The 22,499-nt window shown below is 37.4% G+C and overlaps 2 protein-coding genes across 4 annotated transcripts; both read left to right on the top strand.

Moving 5' to 3' along the window:
• Positions 1 to 369: 369 nt before the first annotated feature.
• LOC104429879 lies at positions 370 to 3,700 on the top strand. Of its 3 annotated transcripts, none has more exons than XR_005545462.1 (9): positions 370 to 735; positions 914 to 1,139; positions 1,290 to 1,406; positions 1,609 to 1,801; positions 2,493 to 2,563; positions 2,638 to 2,699; positions 2,929 to 3,016; positions 3,142 to 3,197; positions 3,292 to 3,378. XR_005545462.1 is itself a non-coding variant. In XM_010042677.3 (9 exons), exons 1-9 carry the CDS (start codon positions 670 to 672, stop codon positions 3,328 to 3,330), a joined length of 939 nt encoding a protein of 312 aa, XP_010040979.2. In that variant the 5' UTR covers positions 371 to 669; the 3' UTR covers positions 3,331 to 3,700. The 3 variants fall into 3 exon arrangements, 2 of the variants coding, with proteins under 2 accessions (XP_010040979.2, XP_010040978.2); XM_010042677.3 differs by having other exon boundaries at positions 371 to 735; positions 2,638 to 2,715; positions 3,287 to 3,700; XM_010042676.3 differs by having other exon boundaries at positions 375 to 735; positions 2,638 to 2,715; positions 3,292 to 3,700.
• A 1,968-nt stretch (positions 3,701 to 5,668) lies between these two features.
• On the top strand, positions 5,669 to 6,292 carry LOC120286943. Its single transcript, XM_039299564.1, has one exon. The coding sequence runs from the start codon at positions 5,669 to 5,671 to the stop codon at positions 6,290 to 6,292; it is 624 nt and encodes a 207-aa protein (XP_039155498.1).
• Positions 6,293 to 22,499: the final 16,207 nt, after the last annotated feature.

Below are 22,499 nucleotides of genomic sequence, written 5' to 3'. Positions count from 1 at the left end.
GTCTATTCAATTAGATGAAGTGAATATTGAATAATATCAAATCAATTTGATCATGATTCGTTTTGTATTGATTGTGTCAACATAAATCAAAATCCGTTAAATCTGTAAAGCTCAAATGGTGAAAGTGATTGCCTACTAAGGGCGATCAGTTCCTGAACTGAATTAATTTCATTTTAGAATTGAGAATTAGATTAATTTATTTTTGCTTTTTAGAAGAAAAAAAGCATATGGACTCAATCAATCGGTCTGAGCGGTTCAGTTCGATTCCACGCATGAAGGGGGAAATAAGATCGGTTGATTCATCAGTGGGTTCGGTCGGTTTAGTTCCCAATCGGTCCGATTTCCCTGCACCCATCGGCGGCTCCTGCCCTTTCCCAAACTTCGAACAAAGAGGGCCGGGGACGCTCCCGCTCGAACGAAGTAGCCGTTGGACTGGTACGCAGTACGCACGCCGGACGCGTCCTTCGAGAAACGACGCCGCCTCGGGAGAGAAGAAAAACGTCTCGTCTGCTCGCGAAAAGTAAATATCAACAGTAAGAAGGAGAAGAAGGAGACGACGACGGAGGATGCTGATGCTGATGCTGAAACTGGCACCGGCTTCGCCTTCTTCGTAGCCAGCCAGCTAGCCGTCGTCCGTCAGTCGACACCGCCGTCGCGGCCGCCGTGGGAATGGGACGATCTCTGGCGCCGGCCGACTACGAGGGCCTCAGAAACGCTCGGATCCTGGAGAACCAGGTAGCCCTTCTCCCCTTCCGTCGATAGGGTCCGTCCATTGATGTCTCGGAGGAATCGGCCGTTTTTATTTATTTATTTATTTATTTTCCATTTGGCCCGGGTAGGGTTTGGCGTTAAGTGCTTCTGTAGTTCGCCGCGGTGATGGGGATCGAATTTTTTTTTTTTTTTTTTTTTACAGGCCCGGCTGGCGTCTTTGGGACTGCAGAAGACGATCCACGAGCTCCGCTCTCTATCTTCGCCGGCAAAACCGGTTAGGGCGCGGCCGACGAAGGTGTGCTCCATCGGTCCGTTGCGTCGCTCTGAACGGTTGAGAGGGAAGCCTGATTCGAGAAGTGCTTCGGCGCCGGTGCGCCGGTCGGACCGCTCGAAAGGGAAATTCGCGGCTGACGCGAAGATGGAGAAAGGTATCAGAAAAACTTAACTGTCTTGATGCAATCGATGTGAAATGGGTTTCTGGGTATTTATTATTTGGAGGTGGAGAGGCATATGCTTTCTGAATAGTTCATTTAACAGTATAATTGATATGGTCTGATCTGCTATGCGAGGAAAATCAGGTGAAATTAGCCATCTGCGCCGTTCCAATCGTTTCAAACGAGTAGCTGCTGAGTCGATGCCAAAACAACCCGCAGCATCGGACTCTTCAAACCGCTCATCTGAATCATCACTTGAAGGTATCGCTTCTGGCCCTCTTATCTCTTTTTCCTCTTTTGTTTGGCCGACATTCAGGCACGACATCTTGATTAAGTAGCGAATTGATCATGTGCTTTAGCAAGTGTTTCTTACCTCGCCAAGTAAGATTTTTTTCAGAGCAAATCCATCCACTATATCTATGCTGAAGCTCAGCTCTTTCTATGTGGGTTAATGGCAAAACAGGGAGTGGTCATGAAGAAGGTGGAGAGGTTTGGTTTACTGGAAGTAAAAGCATCAGGCCTGCCAATAAACCGCTGCTGAAATTACAGGGGTTAGAGTATCAGCTTTCGCCAGATGCTTCTTCCAGACGTTGCAACAGCAAGGGCAGGGGCAGCATCTACGATCCCGTCTTTGGAATTTCTTGCCATTTCTGCAGGTGCTTTGCGCTTTCACGCATTCACGTTATTCCCATGAATCTCATTTTGAGTAGAGGATGATTGGGGAGGAGGCCCAATGTCCCAGCACAATATGGAGTTCATAAATCTTAGTAGTAGTCTTATATTGTTAAATCACCGAAAGGCCGTACTCAAATCACATGGAATTGTTGATGCCGGAACTTATTCAACCTCTGATTAAATACATGAGACGTAACTAAGAAGTTCATTGGTTCCATTACTTCTGCATTTGGAGCTGGATTATTGACAGCCTTAGCTTGAAGAAATAGAAACAAGAATTGGAGCCAAAAGTTGCAATTCGAAATCCAGCACTAAATTGTAAAATTTTTTGCTATTCATCATGTTTCTGCAAGATAAAGCAAGATCAGCTTTTACTTATCTTAATTGAAAAGTAATGCCGTTACAAATAATCTATAGCATCAGCTATTTTCCATTAGATAGCGATTGATAACCATCTTGTGGCTTCACTAATCCATGGCAGATGCTTCTGAAAAAATTCGTGGGTGTTGGTTGTCATTATTTCCTTCTCTTTTGGCATGATGTACACATTTTTCCAAGGTTATAGTGAATGTACCATGAAGTTGCTATTGTAAATGATGTAATGTGACAATTAAACCATCATTCAATGATTGAGTGAAGAAATAGCTGCTAACAAAAGCTGCAAAAATGCAGGCAAAAGAAACTGTGCGGTGAAGAAGATTGCAAACGATGCAGTCATCTTGACATGGATGAACCATGTATAGGTCAGTTAGTACTTGATGCATTCTGAAAAGCCAAGAATTCCCATGGTTTGTAAGGTTGTCCATGTCTCGTGCAGGAAAGACAGATTGTTCAGTTTGCCATTCTGCCTTGGGTGTTTTCTGCCGTGCTTGTCTCAAGGTTAGATATGGCGAGGGTAAGATGCATTCCCATGGAAAGTCGAAGGAAAATAATCTGTAAAATCATGGCTATTAGCTGTTGTGTCTGAAAGAAACAATGTGTGAAAAGATCATATTTTATTACTGCGATTAAAGAGATATATTGGCAAAAAACTGGTAATTTCATGCACTGAGCTTTCCAACTGCTGTCAAGCATGCCAATCATTTCCTAAATTCTCCCTATGTTTCAGAGATCGAAGAAGTAAGAGAAAACAAAGATTGGATGTGTCCTCATTGTGTTGAAGCAACTGGATCAAATCCATACTGGATATGTAATAGGTAACCTTTAATCGGTCATTCACTCAACAATATGGAATCTCACCTATGGAATTGCAGGTTATGCACATTTACCATTTTCCATTACGATTGATACTAAATTCGCCGTTGCCTTTACATTTTGGAAGTTCAATATGCTTGAAGAAGCGAAATAGGGCACCGACAGGAATTGCAGTATACAGAGGTATGGACAGCGTACTCTCCTGATCATCTACGATCCTTGTCGTAACATTGTTGACACAGCTCTGATCACTGACTTCTACCTTTTGCAAGCAAAGCTCGGGAAATGGGATACAAGTCCGTGGCCCATCTTTTGATGGATGAGCTCCGACGAGCTGCAAAATGCAGGAGATGATGGCGTGGCGGGCCTTGCAAAGCAATGGATTCCGAGGTCAAAAGGCGGAGAAAGGCCAGTAACATGGGAGCCCCGGCTTCGATCTCAGACGTTAGACTTTTGACGCAAACCACTACAGTTCGGCTTAGTGGGTCTTGCAGATTTTTCTTAGTCCAAGTTAAGAGAGCTGTGCGCCCTACAAGAAAAGGATGGTCCTAGTACTTTTGTAATCAGCTTCAACCGTTGGGCCTTTTCGCCTTGGTTTTATTATTTTCGGGACACTATCTATTTAGTACTCAAGTGATGATGAAAGTCGTATTATCAGCGCAGAGAGGACTTTCAATTTGTTGGCAGTTTAAATTTGCACAATTCACTGACTCGTCCTTCCATGATCATTGATTTGGCTAATTAATCAATTTTCAAATTTATAATTATCGGACTGTAATGTCCCTTTCGGGTTAGAGCTCTTTTATTTACTCCCATCGAACATAAAAATGACCTATAATTATCGGACCGTAATGTTATGATCAGAGTCAAGTCTATGAAGTAGAGACTCTACCGTCATAAGGTCCTTTCTTGCACCATAGACTTTGAGCATTTGGAAGTGAACTTAATCTGAAAAAAGAATGCATCCCTCTTTCGAGAACTCCACTTACATTGCATCGACCATTTCAAATTCTCGCGATTTCCCAAAAGCATTCAGGTCGATGGCAATGACATTGGAATCAAGAAAGTATCCAATCAGTCTTATCTTATCAAACACCTTGATGACGTTGGCATACTATCTATTCCTTGAAAGTAGCTTGATCATGTAGCCAAATGCTGCCATATCCTTTACCTCTCCTACATCAAAAGCTTGCTAGAAAACCTAAAGTGACATTCTCTAAGGGCGCATTTGGTAATATTTTTTTTTGAAATAATTTATTTTCAAAAATATTTTTTTATAATTCTATTTTCAAGAACAGTTTCGAGTTTTTAAAGACATTTGGTAATTATATAATTTTTTTTCTCGAAACAGAAATACATTTAGTACAATCCCAAATATTTTTGTAACTTAGAACTTCTTTTGTTTTATTAATAATTTATTGCATTTTTTTTTTTTTCTTCCCTTCCCTCTTAGCCAGCCCCGACCTAGGCCATGGCCACTTGGTGGTTGGCCATACAAGGTCGCCGCCTTGGGGGAGCCTCATTGGTGGCCGGGCAAGGCGAACTCGGCCGGCCACCTTGAGGTTGGCCTTGCCCACCCAGGCGATGCTAACCTAAGCCACATCGACCTCGTAGAGGCTGGGAGAGGCTCTAGCGAGGTTGTTGGACTTGTCTAGCCGATCGCTGGCCAACGCCGAGGCTGACGAATAGTTGGGGGAAGAAGAGAGAAAGAGAAAGAAATAAAAGAAGAGGAAGAAAAGAAAGAAAGAAAAAACTCATTTCTCAGGGGAGATCACAATGAAATCAATTCTTTTTAATAAATCCAAAAGCATATTATATCAAAATAAATAAATTAATAAACGTTTTTTTTTCCAACAAATCCCTTTATTTGCAATTTCTCCCACCTCATGATACCAAAATCTGACAAGAATTACATTATTTGGATTTTCTCTTTTGGCTCGACGATATATTATTCACTTATCTATTTCAGCGATGTATATTCTAAAAGATAGTTATTTCCTATTTGGTTTGAGTGTATCTTTTTATTTGTGGCAAATATATAAATATTTTCTCTACCCCTTGGAAATTATGCATCATATAAATCCTCCCCACTCTCTCTGCACAACCCGCCAATCTTCTGCTTTCTCTCCAATCCGCGAATCAACAAAGGCGGAGTACGACCAAAAGAGAAAAAAAAAACAAAGAGAAAACAATGGCGCAGAATTGGCCCGATCTCCTCCCGGAGCTGCTAGAACTGTGCTCGAGACGGCTTCTTCTACGGGATTGGTTCGCATTCCGATCCGTGTGCTCGACGTGTGCTCGACGTGGCGTGCTGCCGCATTCAAAGAGAGGTTCGACTACCCAAGGTGGATGCTCGAGGACAATGAGAACACCAAGACAGAGTGGGCTGAGTTTTAATGCCGGAAGTGAAGGGCAAGAGGTGCTTCTCTTCACGGGGTTGGATCTTCACTATCGGCAAAGATTGGAAAATCCACATGCTGAATCCCCTGTCACGTGCCCTGTCACGTGCTGACGACATCATTGAGCTCCCTAGTGCAAAAACACTACCCAACTGGGGTCCCGGGATAGAAGAACAGCCGGATGACTATTGCCGGGTTGTCCTCCGCAAATTTGTCTAGTCTGCAAGCCCCGCTTCATCTCCAGACTATACGGTCATGGTCATTTGCTCGCCCTCCGGACCATTAGTCTTTTGGAAACCCGGAAATAAGGAGTGGAAAGAGTTGTCACCCCCGGACTACCCAGATAATGGTGTTTTGGATGTCATACATTACCAGGGGCAATTTGTTGCCCTTGGCTACCAGGCTGATATATTCACTTGTGATGTGGATGGACCATATCCAACAACTCAAGTTATATTGGAGACTCCAGAATCTCCAGAATTTCGAGATAGCATAAATTTTGCTATAAATGAGTACTTGGTGGAGTCGGCGGGCCGTTTATTGCTGATCTTACGATTTGAACAACGAGAGCAAAAGCAACGATTCGAACAACGAGAGCAAAAGCATGGAACCGTCAGTTTTCAGGTTTTCGTCGCTGATTTAGATACTAGAAAGTGGACGGAGCTTGAGAGCATGGGGAATGTATCCCTCTTCGTGGGTTTCAACTCTTCCTTTTCAATACAGGTTGATGAGAACCAGCAAGTTATCAAGCCAAACTGTATTTACTTTACCTGCTGGGACGACATCGGAATATACCACATGGAAGATGGAAGAATTGAGTTTGACACAAAAGCTGATTATAATTTTGATCCGCCTCTATGGATTGAACCAAGATTTTGAGGTAGCACTAAATCGATCTTCCATCAATAAGTTCAAGTAGGATTTTATAAACATTTAGAAGTAGCCTTCTATTAGTATTTTTTGGTGGTAAGAATTTTGCTTATCTTGCATGGGACTCGAATTTTAAGTTGGTAATGGAAATTTGCATATTTTATTAATCTTTTTATGCGGTATATGACAACGGTTAAAGCGTTGCTTTTGAGATTACACATAGTCCATGGAGATCGTGCTCTTGACATGTTTTCGAATTATTCAATTCAAGTTTATAAAGTCAACTAGGACGACATATCAATTTAATTGAATTACGTATACAACAGCGGAAGAACTATCCAAGAAGAGAAAACAGGGACCAGTGCAAGTGGGAGATAGAACCCAGGTCATGAAATTGTATTCGTAACCGTTGCATCGGTTCTAGATCAAAGAAGCAACATTTAGAAGTATAGGAATTCACATATGAAACGAGAAACAGCCCTCTTACGAGTAAGAGGAAGGGAAACAATGCTACTACCAATTTTTCCGAGGGCCAATATTCTCTTCTGTAACCTTCCGCTACGCAAGCTCACATCATGAGCTTGTGTTGATATTTGATATATAATAATTTACAAGCTATACGATATGTTACTGGATCCATTTATCAAGCATAGGATTACTTGGGAAAATGTTCGCAGTCTCTTCCTTTTGGTAGCATGCCATGATCAATACGGTCAACAGTCTCGATGATACCAACAAGCAACACTCTTCTTTCTGCTGCCTATGACCCTCAAATGACAGAGTGCCAATTCAAAAGAAAAATGTATGAACATGGTTCATTATAATTACCACATAACTATATGTTGTTTTTGTCTCAAACTTCCAGGTTCACGATAGATCCTTGACTCCTCCGTGTAAAAAATGAATGCCATCCCAACCTCATTTCAACGCAAGGAAGAAATTCGAAGGGAATACGGTGTTTACTGGTCATGTCAACGTTCAATGTGGTTGACATTTTCACATTTCAATTAATTTGTTTTCTTCATCGTATGTTCGTTACTTTTCTAGTCATAGAAAACAACGTTGGCAAAACGCAATTGAAGAATCTTCACCTTTTACATTGAAGAACTTTGCATGCCTCCATAGCCCTCGTCGAAGCTCTCTTCCCCACCCCCCTTTTTTTAATCAATTTTGGAGGCTTATTGCTTACGTGACAATTTTGTGGCGAAAAAGATGACGTTTTTCACCGTCATCCGCTAAGTTAGCTTTTCCGCGAGCCACGTGGATAACTTTTATTATTAAAATAAGTCTTGTCGAAATTGGCATTTAATTTGGAGTGAAGCACGAGTGTGATATGAGTCTGATATAAATCTCCATTTCTGAGTCTCATTTAAAGTAAAAAACACTGGTGAGGCAGTTAACGTAGTCTGAGCTAAATCAAAAATTTTGCAAGTTTCTGAAATAGGTTCAAGAAAAAAATAGTTCATAGATTTAATGCTTTTGGAAGAAACGACAAATGAAAATGGATATATATTATCAAAAGTTTGATAAATTAAAAGCACCAAAATAATAAGTAACTTAAACGAGAGTTGATAGCCCAAAACTAGTTGATAATTTATTTCGAAAATTGGTAAATCACTTAAATGAGAATTGATAATCGATATATGAGTTGGCAAATTATTTCCTCTTTGAAAAATTGCTAGTGCTTGGATAATAAAAGCTGCACTTGGGCATTAGAACCCTAACTCTCATTCCCAAGACCTTAGAATCCAGGATTGGGTCTTTGATGCCCTAGCTTGGGCTAAGTAACATCAACAATTGTACATGACATGCGACACGTAATACAACACAACACAACACGTTGATACGTTATTTCTCAAAAATAGAGAATTTTGACACATTAGTACATGTTGTATATTAAATACATGTTTTTTTTTATATAGATCATATATTATCATTTTTTGTTATTATTTCAATCAAATTAATTCGATTCAAATTCACAAATAAATAAATAATTAAAAGGAGGCTACAATGAATTTGCACTAAAAACATTAATCCATTTGTTAATATAATTTATTATTTCAATTTGACAAATTCAACTCCATTCCAATAATCCATAAAAATTGAAGGGAAAAAAATCAATCCACATTCTAGACTCGCTTGTCGAAAGAAAAGAGAAAAAAAAATTGGAGATGAATTATGTGTCACGGAAAGTGAGAATCAAAATAAAAAAGAAGACTAGGTTTTCCTTCTTCTTTTTTGGTAAAGTCTAAGTTTTCCTTCTTCCCCTTTATTATTTCTATTAATTTTTATTTTTTAACATATTTACATTTTGATCCCTTATTTATTGAATTTTTTTTAAAATTGACCCGTATGTATTGAAATTCTAAACACACGTGTTGCAATTTTGAACTCAAATGTCAAGAGAGTTGATTAGATGTCAAATTTTCTAACACAGGTTTACCCAAGCGTGCTTTTGAGACTGTGCATAGTCCGTAGAGACCATGCGCTTGACATGTTTTATGAAAAATATTATCCGAATTATATTCAATTCAAGTCAATAAAGTCAACTTCAATAAAATTTAATGAGCTTGATCAGCACGACATGACTTCACCATAATAATTAGACAATATCAGATTAAATTGGATTAGGTATGAACAAAGGAAGAACCATCCAAGAAGATACTGTACAAATACTTGTACAGGATCAGATTAAATGTAGTTTACACCAAAACGGCAGATGAGGAGCAGAACGAGGAAATATTGTGGATTTGGGCTTGTGGGCTCTAACGGTAATGGATATTACCTGGGCTGGGCTTTCAATTCGATGAGCGATCAAATTTTCTTTCTGAATTTTTTGTTCACGAAAAATTCAATTGCTGAGTTAGTTGACATCGTACTCAAATTTTATAGACTAATGTTTGATGTGATGAAATTTTTTTTCTCGACTAGCCAGGTTGTGGAGGAAAAATACAACTATGAAGCAATGAATATAATTTCTCATGATAAAAATAAAATGTTTAGGTAATCAACCGGCCATTAAGGTTCAAAAGACGCATAAGTGGGCTTGCATGCACAAGGAAATCTGGCCTGCCCCACTTTGGTCGAAACTTGACCTGAAAATTTCTAACTTTTATGTAAAGGGTAGGCTCGGGGAATATATATTAAGTCGGTCTATCGTAACTGAGGCTGATCGGACTGCTTCATTTAGAAATTAATTGGAGGATATTAGGTAAAATTTAATTTTCATTCACTATTTGTGACCATAAAAAATGAAAGCATTTTAATCTTTGAAGGATATTTAATAATTGTTTCATGGGTGTTATGAGAGAATGGTCCCACCAAAGTGTTGAGAAGCTAGTTTTAAAGGTTTATTAAAATAAACCGGGGTTGTCCCGCACACACCTTAAGGGTTTTTTAACATGTAGCATTATAATTACGGTACAATCCAACTACAAAATAATACCAAACGAAATCGTACCATGTCGATGCTAACACTCACTCTAATTAAACAACCACCGATCAATCGTCACCAAAAGAAAGAAAGAAAGATTCACCCTTTTGGGGCTAAGCAAAAAGGACACTAATTAAGCTAGTTAGCTACAAGCTAAACTTAATTGAAAGTCGATGTCCATGTTAAACGCCCAAGCGACAATTACCAAGTGCCATCCTCTACTTCAGCACGTTTCAATTGCATAACTGACCGTACGATCTCATCTTTCTTTGCTTGATCAGGGAGACCAAGAAGCTGTAAGCAAATGTAATCTGCCGTGAGCGGTTCACCGAATGGACAAAACAGAAGTGCAGAAAAGGCAGATAACAGTGAATGCAATGAAGGGTTTGTGGATTAGTAAGGCCTTGAAAATATTAGCCATGATGGACAAGAGTGGTGCATTAGCAAAGTATACCGAAAAAGTATCAATTTCACATTGGATCGTCCCTCTGCCATGACATCCTTCCAAGCTAACTCTTGTCTGTTGGTGAATGAGCAACCGAGTAATAAGAAGTAATTTCGCTTCATTTCTCAGTTGGACTGCACCCTAAGCAGGGAAACGAGCAAACTAACATTTGAACGAGGGAAATCACCCGATAGCAATTGACAGGGATGTCGACAGACGCCGAGAGTGAGCGAAATGCGGAAGAGACAGCGAGGCATTCCGATTGAGGTTGCCATGGCTGCACATGGAAGAAGAAGTTGAGACATCAGCTGCGACACAAGCCAACGGCACCATAAGAGCGATGATTTGGGGAAAATTCAAGAGCTAGGGTCTTTACGGCTAGAAAAACCCAATTATCGGAGTCGATAAATAAAGGAAAATTCTTTCTCAATATATATCCAAGTAATTTATTTATACTCAAGAGATGTTGACTAAACAAGGAATCTACTAAATAAATGAAAATAATAAACTAAATATCTCTAACTATAAATATCTAAACTTAAAAGATTCTCTACCTAAACAACGGGACTGTATATTTGGTAATCAAAAAGTGTATCACGATTTTCAAATCAATGATAGAATACTTTTATTTTTAATTATGGCGAAATCTAGGACTCGCCCCTTTAGCATCCTTGCGATTGCTCCGTTTTAGTAGATGATTTTTAAGTTAATTTATACATTAGAAAACAAAAGGTAGCTTATTCCTAATACCTATTTATTAATCACAGTCATTTCTGACATATAACTAAGAATTTCCTCAAAAAAATAATTATGTCTAAAACAGGTGAACCATTGGCAAGTCGATAAAATTTTACCGCATGAAAATCATTGGATCTCGTCTTTTTAATAAAATGTCTCAACATATTTGATCACAATGAAATAGATTCTTTTCTATAAATGCAAAAGCATATTTATCAAAATAAATAACTAAAACATAAGTTCTTTTCCTCCACAATTTTCTCACTTTTACTCAAACCTTCGCTACACACATCCCTTAATTTGCAATTTTCCTCACTTCATGATACCAAAATCTGATAAGAATTACGCTATTTGGATTTTCCTTTTTGACTAAACGATATATTCTTTTTTTTTATATCTATTTTAGCAATGTATTTTAATCATTTGGTTTGAGTGTATCTTTTTATATGTGGCAAAAATATAGTTATTTTCTCTTCCCCTTTGGAATTATGCATCATATAAATCCTCCTCCCTCTCTGCATAACCGGCCGATCTTCTGCTTTTTCTCAAATCCGCAAAACAACAGTGGCGGAGCACCAAAAGAAGAAAAGAAAAACAATGGCAAAGAATTGGGCCGATAAAGTGTTCGAGACGACTTCTTCTAAGTTTGGGAGGACTGGTTCGCATTCCGATTAAAGAATCTCTCTATACCAGGAAAGAGATGACGGTATTATTCATAGATCTATCACAAGTAGGAGAGAGTGATTGTAATATTAAAGTTGACAATAAATAAGTAAACATTACTTTGTTTTTGAGAATTCCAATATTGCATCTTTAGTCTTTGCATGTGTTGATTAACCACGAAGCAAGTGAGTTTCTAATCAAGGCATGTCACTCCATCGCTAATTGAAAAATTACAATACTACTTTCTTTCACATCGTCCAAGAAGCAAGAAGCACCTACTCCTTATTTTCTTTGTATTTTTGCCAAAAGTGACATCATACAAGTTCAAAATAATCTTTCTTTGTTACCAATTTTGTCTTTTGTCAAAAATGAAGAATCTTATACAATGAAGTACAACATCTTTTTCCTTTTCGTCTTCACAATTTAACAAGGTGAGACTAATGAAATATTGGCCTTGAAAAGAAAATAGAATGCTAGATGTCCAACTTGAAAGGATTTTGATTCGGTTTAGGGTACAAAACATTTAAAATGATCCTCTTTTATGCTACTAAAACTGATTCCTAGAGACTAGAGAGAATGACTTTGCAAAAGAAAAAAAAGGTCATTTCAGGAAACTGTAGAGAAGTTTCTTCCTAATTAACGTAAAGGATATCCATAAATAATTTCGACACTGTGTTTTGTCACCTTAACTGCAATGACTGCAATTTCTGCATGGTACCCACTTGATACTTACATAATAAAACTTTGGACCGCCATACTTTTTCTTTGCTAGATTTTGTTTTATTATAAATCCAAAGGCATATTATTTCAAAAGAAAATTACTAAAATGAACGTTTTTTTTCCCACAATTTTCTCACTTTTACTCAAACCTTCACCGTTGATATCCATCTGTTTACAATTTTCCCCACTTCATGATACCCAAATCTGACGATAAATATATTATTTGATTTTCTTTTGGTAGGATGATATATCCCTCACTTATCTATTTTAGCAATGTATATACGGAAAGGTAGTTGTAATCTATTAAACACAATTTAAACGGACATTCTGTTTTCATTTTTTCTTTTCATATTTGATAGGTATATTGTGTTGCTCTGCTGACTATAGTGTCATCAAATTCGAAATTCGAACAATGCTATACGGTGGACATTGCATTGTAATATCTATCTAGATCTATTGCTTTCTGTTGTTTTTGTCATTTTTCTTCTGCTCTGTTGTTATTTTATATGTTCAACTCTCCATGTTTAATTAAGCACGAACAATGGTTGAAAGATGCAGTTCTTGCGGTATTTGCAGATACACAAGATTGTTTCCATCATTGGTAAGAAATTTTTTTTTTTTTTGGCAGCTGACTTGTGATGTACTGACGTTAGATAATTTCACATAGAAAAATCAAATGATTATAACAGGATTTCCCTACTAATTCATTTCTTTTAGGGGTGGAAAAAGATCTGCTCAAAAGAAAAGCAAACAAGCGATAGAAACATGTCATCGGTGAACCACATACCACTATCCACTTCTCTAGCAACACGCACAAGAGAATTTGATGAATCTCTTCCTACCTCAAGTTGCTCCCAACACCTTGGATTGGCCGTTAAGCAGTTGACCGATATTCAGAGCATGGATATTGTTGGTCGGAACAGCAAAGGAAGCAACATTAGCTCACCCTTTGTTCAAATGAAAAGAAGGCTTGGTGTACACCATAGCACCATTTTTGGTATGCTGTTCAGTGAGAAGATATAATTGGATGGATTGTCTTTGTTACAGTTTTGGGTTGCTTTAAGTTCATAACCCTTAGGCCACTGAGCAAGAATTTGATAAGGATGGCCAATGGATCTAGATGGATCTCTACTAGCATAATCTGATAGGGATACGTGTATCCACTGTCTGTCGCGTGAATTCCTTTCCACACAAGGTTGGTTCTGCATAGCATGAGGGAAATGGCATCACCAGAACAGCCGACCATCTTGAACTACCTCCATCACAATGTAGTAAATACGGGTACAAACTCTATGTAAGATCCCTTTGTTTTTCTACATATTGAGCAAGCTTACAATGCTAGAGACGAAGAATATCTACTTATTTTATAATTATGCATCATTTTCACATCTGCTCTGTGGTAAAAAAACTGGCTCTCGCTAGATTTTCCCGGTTGTACCATGTCTAGAGCTTCGGGATTCCCCTCATGTTTTCTTACGCAATTCTGTAGCTATTCATCTAAAGATAGTGTTAAATTTATGTTGATTCAACATTTTTCATAGTTAGTGTAGTAACTGTAATTGCTCATCTTGACTGTTTTACTCATATCAATTAAAATAATTTCCAATTTGTCATTGAGCCACTACAAAGGCCACTTGAGAATTTATTAAATGATGGTGGGACGACATGCTCGGCCAAATGATTAATAAAGGTTACCAACTAACCTTCTCGGTGGTTTGTTTATGATGTCATGTTTAACATAACTTTTAATGAAAAGACCAACTGAATCATGTTTCCAAACTATCTGCTGTAGCAATGCATTGTCACTGCACACAAATCGCTAAATGTGAAGTTTATACTAGATATTACGTTTCATCTCTTTTGGAGATTGAGTTCTTTTGATAAGTTTGGGGCTCTTCCTTGTTCAAACCATCATCAGAATTAGGAAGGAAGAGAGAGAGAGGGATGCTACTTATTCTTGGTATCTGCACACAATATCCCTGTTTCAACACAATTTTGGTGATTAAGCGATTAATTCTTTCTAAGTCTTCACTTAAGAGGACCTGAGTAAACTCCTGGTCATGCGGATTTTAAAGTTGATTTTCAACTTGTCAGTCACATGTTGACTTTGGAAAAGGACACTTACCATTTGGAGGTAATAGCACACTTACGAAATTGGCAACAAAGAGAGAGCCGATATTGTATCCCATAATACAATAATGTATGTCTAGATCTTTGGCTCATGCGCAAGAGATGATCTAGAACAGTTTCATCAAGAGATTTTTTGCTTAATGATTTGACCAATCATTGCTTAATATTTATTCACAACATAACAAGTAGGAAAAGTACTATAGAAGTCTTAAACCTATAAGATTAGTACAATTTAATGCTAAACCTTTCAATTTGGCCAATTTAATCCTAAATCTTTTGGCAATAGTACCAATGCAGTCCATCCAGTCAATTTAGGCTGAAAATCACTGACGTAAATGCCGACCATCTTATCGACACTAACATATAACTTATTAATAATTTTTATTTTTATTTTATTCTTTTATTCTCTTTTATTCTCTTTTATTCTCTTTTTTTCTCTCATTTTTTTCTTTCTGCTAGTGGTTGGCCGTCAACCACAGGCGATGGTCAGCCCCACTGGATCACGCTTGGACAAGCGGCGGCAAGGCCTCGTCAGATCGAGTGAGGGCGAGGCCAAGCAAGCCTCGCCCTGTGAGAGCAGACCAAGAGGAGGGGGTTGCCTTGGAGGAGAGAGAGAGAGAGAGAGAGGAGATTGAGGGATAGTTGGAGAGAAGGGAGGAGAGGGCCAAGACGAGGGTAGTGTTCGGGGTGAAGCGTAGAGAGAGGGCAGTCTTGGACTCACGGAATAGGTGGAGCAACTGCTTGGAGACCAGAAGCACCCATAAAGACGACAATGATTGGGATGTCAGCGATAGACAAATGAAGATTTCTTGGAGAAGCTCATCGTAAAAAACATTATTTATGTTTTTGAAACTCTCGACTCTCACCTCTCTCTGTTTCTCTGTCGTTTCTTCTTCTTCTTCTTCAGTTGGGTTGCGTCGTGCTTTGTCTGCAAGATGGTTTTTGAGCAAAGAATTTTTGAGGTTGCAAGAATCCTTGCCAGATCTGGGAAGGGCGCCTAGTCGGCACTAACCCTCGCCCACCATGGCTTGTGACCCCGGCCACCCACAAAAAGAAAAGGGAAAAAAGAAGAAGAAAACTTTCAAAAAAACATTATAAATTATAAAAGAAAAATGTACATGCCAACATCAACTTTGCCACGTAGAACAACTAATATCCACGTTAGCGATTTTTAGTTTAGATTAGCCGAATGAATTGATTTGGTACCAATGTGAAAATGTTTAGAATTAAATTGGCCTAATTAAAATGTTTAGGATTAAATTGACATTAATGTCATAGATTTAGAACTTTTTTGATATTTTTCCCCATAGAAAGCAAGCAAGGTATCAACGTGTGTGAAGATGCTTGCTGGATAGATCAATTATTCAACCAGAAGGAAAATTGTGCTCGTGTTCGTGGTTTCCAGAAGCAGAAATTTACAACAAAAAGGGGAAAAACAACATTTTAACTGATTATTATATTACTATTAAAAAAAATGAACATGTGCAATTAAAACGTCATCGGATGCGTTATATAACCTCCTAGCATAGCCTTAAACAAATAGTTTAAATAATCAAACATTAATGCTTCTGATGATTATTTTGACACAAAGCGTGGAAGAAATAAATCGAAGAAAAGTTATATACATCTATTTATAGTATAATGTACGGACATAGGAAGGAAATAATGAAAGATACGGTATCGATTGTAATCACAAATTGATTCAATCAATAACCCCAAATTCTAGATTGTATCTTTGATATCAAGGCATATCTTCAACATATTTATCTTTCAGGCTCATAAAAGAAGTTTTTTATTTCTATTTTTGTTGTCACAAGTTAGGAGGTCCCAAGTCACAAGTTGCCAAGAGCAAATACGGAGGATTCTTATCGGTCAACGATATTAATGCATTGTCTTAACTGTTTTTTGTTACTTGTGTTGTTATCTGTGCTTTTAATCCAGTGATTTTCTAAATGAGGATCCCAAGCAAAATCGAAATTTATAATTGAATTGTTCAACATACATACATACATACATACATACATACATACATACATATATATCTATCTATATATATATATATATATATATATATATATATATCACTTCAATGAGGATCAATTGAAAAGAGCCAGCTTTGATTTATAAGCTGATTAGCAGGATCTATCAATGAACTTTGTTGTATTATATGGAAATTCTATTTTAATCTCTGTAATTATAGCTAATGATATCTATTAACTTGAGAAAAACTATGGTAAGGGATAATAACGACCATGGTTTCACTAAAAAGAATTTATACGAGAACGTTTTTTAAAATTTCCAATGTCTACAGTTCCAATTCCACACGTTGAGAGATGGAAGATGATTATGTAGCAAGCAAAAACATTTTTTTCCCATTTGATAGAACAGCATTATTGATGAGACCTATGAATTCATCAAGTGGTTCTATTATTGGAAGAGATGACGGTATTATTCATAGATCTAGCACAAGTACGAGACCGTGATTGTAATATTAAAGTTGACAATGAATAAGTAAACATCGATTTGTTTTTGAGAATTCCAATATCACATCTTTAGTCTTTGTATGTGTTGATTAACCACGAAGCAAGTGAGTTTCTAATCAAGCCATGTCAGTCCATCGCTAGTTGAAAAATTACAATACTACTTTCTTTCACATCATCCAAGAAGAAGAAGCACCTGCTCTTTATTTTCTTTGTATTTTTGCCCAAAGCAACATTATACAAGTTCAAAATAAATCTTCCTTTGTTACCAATTTTGTCTTTCGTCAAAAATGAAGAATCTTATACAATGAAGTACAACGTCTTTTTTCCTTTTCATCCTCATGATTTAACAAGGTGAGACTAATGAAATATTGGCCTTGAAAAGAAAATAGAATGCTAGATGTCCCACTTGAAAGGATTTTGATTCAATTTTTAGGGTACAAAACATTCAAAACGATCCTCTTTTATGCTATTAAAATTGATTCCTAGAGACTAGTGTCATGGTCACGAGGTTCCTGCAACTAAAGGCCCGTGCATTTTCGAGGAAGACCTCTTGAGATTACTAGGGTTTCCTAGAAGAGAACTTCCGGAATGTTCAAAGGGAGGGCAATACGGTAATTGCACCGAGGTCTAGAACTCTCTTGCCATTAGTTCCGTAGTTGGTAGGTTGGGTGATATGATCTTGTCCGTCGGATGAAATCTTGATCAATGGTTGTAATTTGAGGGCCTTAAGTATAAGAAGGGTGCCCTCCCCTTATTTGTATCCATTCAACCATTCATTTGTTGATCTTATTAGTGTCCTTATTGTTGATATTACTAGTTTTACCTCTATGAAACGCCACATTTTAATTTGTATATCTCTTTTCTTTGTTGGGGTTTGCAGCAAATTAAATTAAAAATTAGGTCGTTAAAGATATTAATTGGGGACAAAATTTTAAAATTACATATTTATTTATTTGTTATAAATGCATGTCATTTTGTGAGATGAGGCAAAATTTTATGGGCATGTGAGCACTAAATAATGTCTATGAATTATGTTCTGCTACCAAAAGTGTCTCACACTTGCAAAATGCCCCAAAATTTATGCAATCCAAAAATTTAGTAGTTGAGAAGGGGTTTTGAATATCGATGGCATGACTAGTCAAGTTTTATATTTTAGATGGTAAAATATAATTTTCTTTTAAAATTCAAGTCAGACAGAAAAAGATTCTTTGACATGTTAAAGTAGTCAAACAAGAACTCCACAGCTTTCAAAAACAGCCAACTGATCCTATGACTGACTTCAGTGCTCACTAACTAAGGTCGACTTCATTCATGCTGGTTTTATGATAACATTCTCACAGCAGACATTTCCATTTTTTAATGTAGTCATTTGGAGCATCAAATAAAAAGAACATGCAAACTCATCTCGAACCCCAGCCTTACAAACTCATGATACTAAGCAATAATTTGACTCGAACCTGCCAGAATAGCCAAGTAGAAAGATCAAGAGCCACAAATTAGTATAGGACAGCAAGTCACCACCTCATAGACATGTGGAAAAAAGGACATCTTCCGTCGTCATAGATCACTCCACCAAAGCTTCACCGAAGTTATTGAGTCAACATACAATATCGACTGCACCGCAACCCGAAAAGAGCAAAATTTGCAGTAAGACAAGTTATATTACATGTTAAACTTCTTGACATTACCTTTCCAAAAGTTGAGTGTGAAAGTGGGTCGATCAGATCCAAGGTAATTAATAGGAAAGATGAGCTCCTCAGGCAACTCTTCTTTGCTCCTCCAAACAACCCATCCGACACTGGCATAGACAAGGTGATCCTTGTGACTGCTCTTAACTAGCGGTAGGCGGAAATCTCATTTCAGATGCGGGTATAGAATCGGGAAAATGAAGCCTTCGATTGCAGCATCGACGTGAATGGGAATGTCCCATCTTCTTGGTAAGGAGATTGTTGTAATTGGCGGCGTGGCGGAAACAGATGTATCTTTGTAATTATATTGGAAGCTATAGATTTTGACAGAAATAAAACGAGAAGAAATAAAAAGACACATGAAATTTACGTGGTTTGGTTCAAATGTCGGAATTTACTTCCATAGGGAGAGCCAACGAATAATCCATTGATAAGGTTTTGTTCGTTTCGCGGAAAACGTTTTCAACATTTTTTAGAAAAATGTTTTTCAGATTTTCTGATGTTCGTTTCATAGAAAATGAATTGATTGAGGAAAAAATTTCCATAAAAAATAAAAAAGCCTTCTAAAATGAATTCACTTTTCAAATAAGGGAAAACATTTTGCTCATTCTCAACCTTATTAGTCCCTCTCTCTCTCTCTCTCTCTCTCTTCCTCCTTTTCTATTTTTTTTTTCCTTCTATCAAGATTGGTCGCCATCGATGGTGACCTTGAGTTGGTGAGCCCCGAGGTCCTGAGCTCACCGCTTGCCAATTTGGTGAGGCTCAAGGCCTCAAGGTGGTCGCTTGCCAAGTAGGCAAGGCTCGAGGCTCACGCGATCAGCAAGCACCAACCTTTGGTGAGTGGCGAGCTGAAATCTGGCAAGCCTAGAGCTTGCCTTAGGCCAATCATCGTGGCCGGCGGCCAAATGAAGAAGAAGATGGAAAAAAAAAAAAAAAGTTAGAAAGAAAAATTAAAAACTCTTTTTAAAAATATTAAAAAATTATCAAAAGGATAGATAAATCAAGTTATATTTTCCACACTGAATTGTGCAAAATATTTTCTATCTCATTTTCAAGTTTTAGCTGAACACCGTAAAATATTATCATTTTCATTGAAAATGGCTTATTGAAAAATATTTTCTTAAAACACCATATTTTTCGTGAAAAGAATGGAGCTTAAATTGAAGAATTTCAAGGTTATATACGCTCACATACTCGAGCACATACTGGAGTGTTCCCAATCCTAATATATACTCAACATCCACGGTGTTTATCAACTCAACTCCATGGACTTGTTGTATGCACAATTTTCTCCGAGCTCACGTCTCTCTCTCAGTCTCATTTCTCGCTTGCTTGCTTCACTACCGCGTTCTATGTCCTTTTACATGCAATTAATGATAGTATGTGTGCATGACCATCATGGACCGACCTAAGAAAATGAGTATAGCTTTTGCCTTTTCTCCTTTATTTATGGGTAATCGAACCTCTAGCACACGGTTCGGAATGCGAACCAGTCCTCTAGAATAAGTCGTCTCAAGCACAGTTCTAGCAGCTCCGGGTGGAGATCGTCCCAATTCTCCGCCAATGTTTTTTTTTTTTTGGGGTCTGGAAATTTTCGGCCATTGTCGTTGATTCACGGATTTGAGAGAAAGCTGAAGATCCGCCAGTTGTGCAGAGAGAGAGTGGGGAGGATCATTCTAAAAGGGTGGAGGAAATATCTATATATTTGCTGCTCATAAAAATTATAGACTCTTATCAAATATGAAAAGAAAAAATGGAAACAGAATGCCCGTTTGATGAGAAAATTGTGGGGGAAAAAAACGTTTATTCTAGTAATTTTCTTTTGAAGTAATATGCTTTTGGATTTAGAATAAAACAGAATCTAGCTAAGAAAAGCACGGCCAGCTGAGTGCCAAGCGGGTATCGTGTAGAAATTACAGTCCTCGCAGTTAAGGTGACAAAACACGGTATCGAATTTATTTATGGATATCCTTCACATTAATTAGGAAGAAATTTCTCTGTAATTTCTTAAAATGACCTTTTTTCTTTTAGCAAATTTATTCTCTCTAGTCTCTAGGAATCGGTTTTAATAGCGTGAAAAAAGATCATTTTGAATGTTTTGTACCCTAAATTGAATCAAAATCCTTTCAAGTGAGGCATCTAGCGTTCTTTTTTGTTTTCAAGACCAATATTTCATTAGTGTCGCTTTGTTAAATTGTGAAGACAAAAAAGAAAAAGATGTTGTACTTCATTGTATAAGATTTTTCATTTTTTGACAAAAGACGAAATTGGTAACAAAGAAAGATTATTTTTAACTAGTATAATGTCGCCTTTGGCTAAAATACAAAGAAAATAAGGAGCAAGTGCTTCTTGCTTCTTGGATGATGTGAAAGAAAGCAATATTGTAATTTTTCAACTAGCGATGGACCGCCACGCCACAATTTGAAAATCATTTGCTTCGTCGTTAATCAACACATGCAAAGACTAGAGATGCGATATTGGAATTTTCAAAAACAAAGCGATTTTTACTTATTCATTGTCAACTTTAATATTACAATCACTCTCTCATAATTGTGCTAGATCTATGAATAATATTGTCATCTCTTCCCATAATAGAACCGCTTAATGAATTGATAGATCTCATCAATAATGCCGTTCTATCAAATGGAAGAAAATGTTTTTGCTTGCTTCATAATATCTTCCATCTCTCAACATGTAGAATTAAAACTATATATATTGGAAATTTTGAAAAATGTTTTCGTAGAAATTCTTTTTAGCGAAACCAACATGCTCTTAAATAGTTGTAATTATCCCTTACCATAGTTTTTCCCAAGTTAATAGATATCGTTAACTATAATTGCGGATATTGAAATAGAATTTCCATATAATACAACAAATTTCATTGATAGATCCTCCTAATAAGCTTCTAAATCAAGACCGCCTCTCTTCAATCGATCCTATATATATTTTTAATTATTTATTTTGATTTTGCTTGGGATCTTCATTTAGAAAATCATTGGATCTGAAGCACGAAGGTCGGGAACCTTTTCCAACTTTCCAAAACTCATAGTGAGGATAATAAAGACCCTTCATCAATTGACTTAAAAGGGACTGCGGGCACTGTGAAATGCACCAAGCTTGCTTCCCTAACATAGCTGTATTGAAAGTTAAGAGATCTTTGAAGCCAAGACCCCAATCATCCTTCCTAAATTTCAAAGTTTCCCATTTTTTCCAATGAACCCCGGTAGTTTTGGTACCATTTCTCATGAGAAATTGGCAATTTTCTTCTCAATAGCTTTGCAAATTGAAACGGAGATTTTAAAAATAGACATTGTATATTGAGGAATGGCATGTACCACTGATTTAATCAATATTTCCTTCCCTACTTTTAACAGCAAGTTATCCTTCCAACTTTCCAATTTCGTGTTAACTCTGGCAAGAATTTAGGCGAACATATCTTTCTTTAAGCCTCCCTAATCAGAGGGAATTCCTAAGTACTTCCCTGTTTTCTCAATTTCTGGAACTCTCAACTCTGAAACCACATTTCTTCTCATATTCACTCTCAACTTTTGCATATTGAGGAAGGCAACAATTTGCGCCTTGTCAATCGATGGCTTTCAAAAGACAAAAATATAGAAACGCTATGATTCAAAGAGAAAAGGAATATTTATTTCTTTCAATTATTATGTGTTGTATTTACAAAAATGGAAAACCATCCCTCTCCACGGCTTTCCCCATTATTCTCCTACGAAGAAGATATCAAAGAATCTCTCTATACCAGAAAACAAAAGGAAAAAAAAAAAGAAAAAGGATTTTCTTTCATCGCCCTTATTGTTTCCCCTTCTTACCCTTTTCGCCCCTAAGTTCTTTCCTATTTACATTTCTTGCCCAGGGCGCTTCCGACCGTTACGACGACGACAGATTCGGGGGCACTCCC

This window comes from Eucalyptus grandis, chromosome 8 (genome assembly GCF_016545825.1).
Source record: "Eucalyptus grandis isolate ANBG69807.140 chromosome 8, ASM1654582v1, whole genome shotgun sequence".
Lineage (NCBI taxonomy): Eukaryota > Viridiplantae > Streptophyta > Magnoliopsida > Myrtales > Myrtaceae > Eucalyptus > Eucalyptus grandis.
This window is presented reverse-complemented; position numbering and strand designations above follow the sequence as displayed.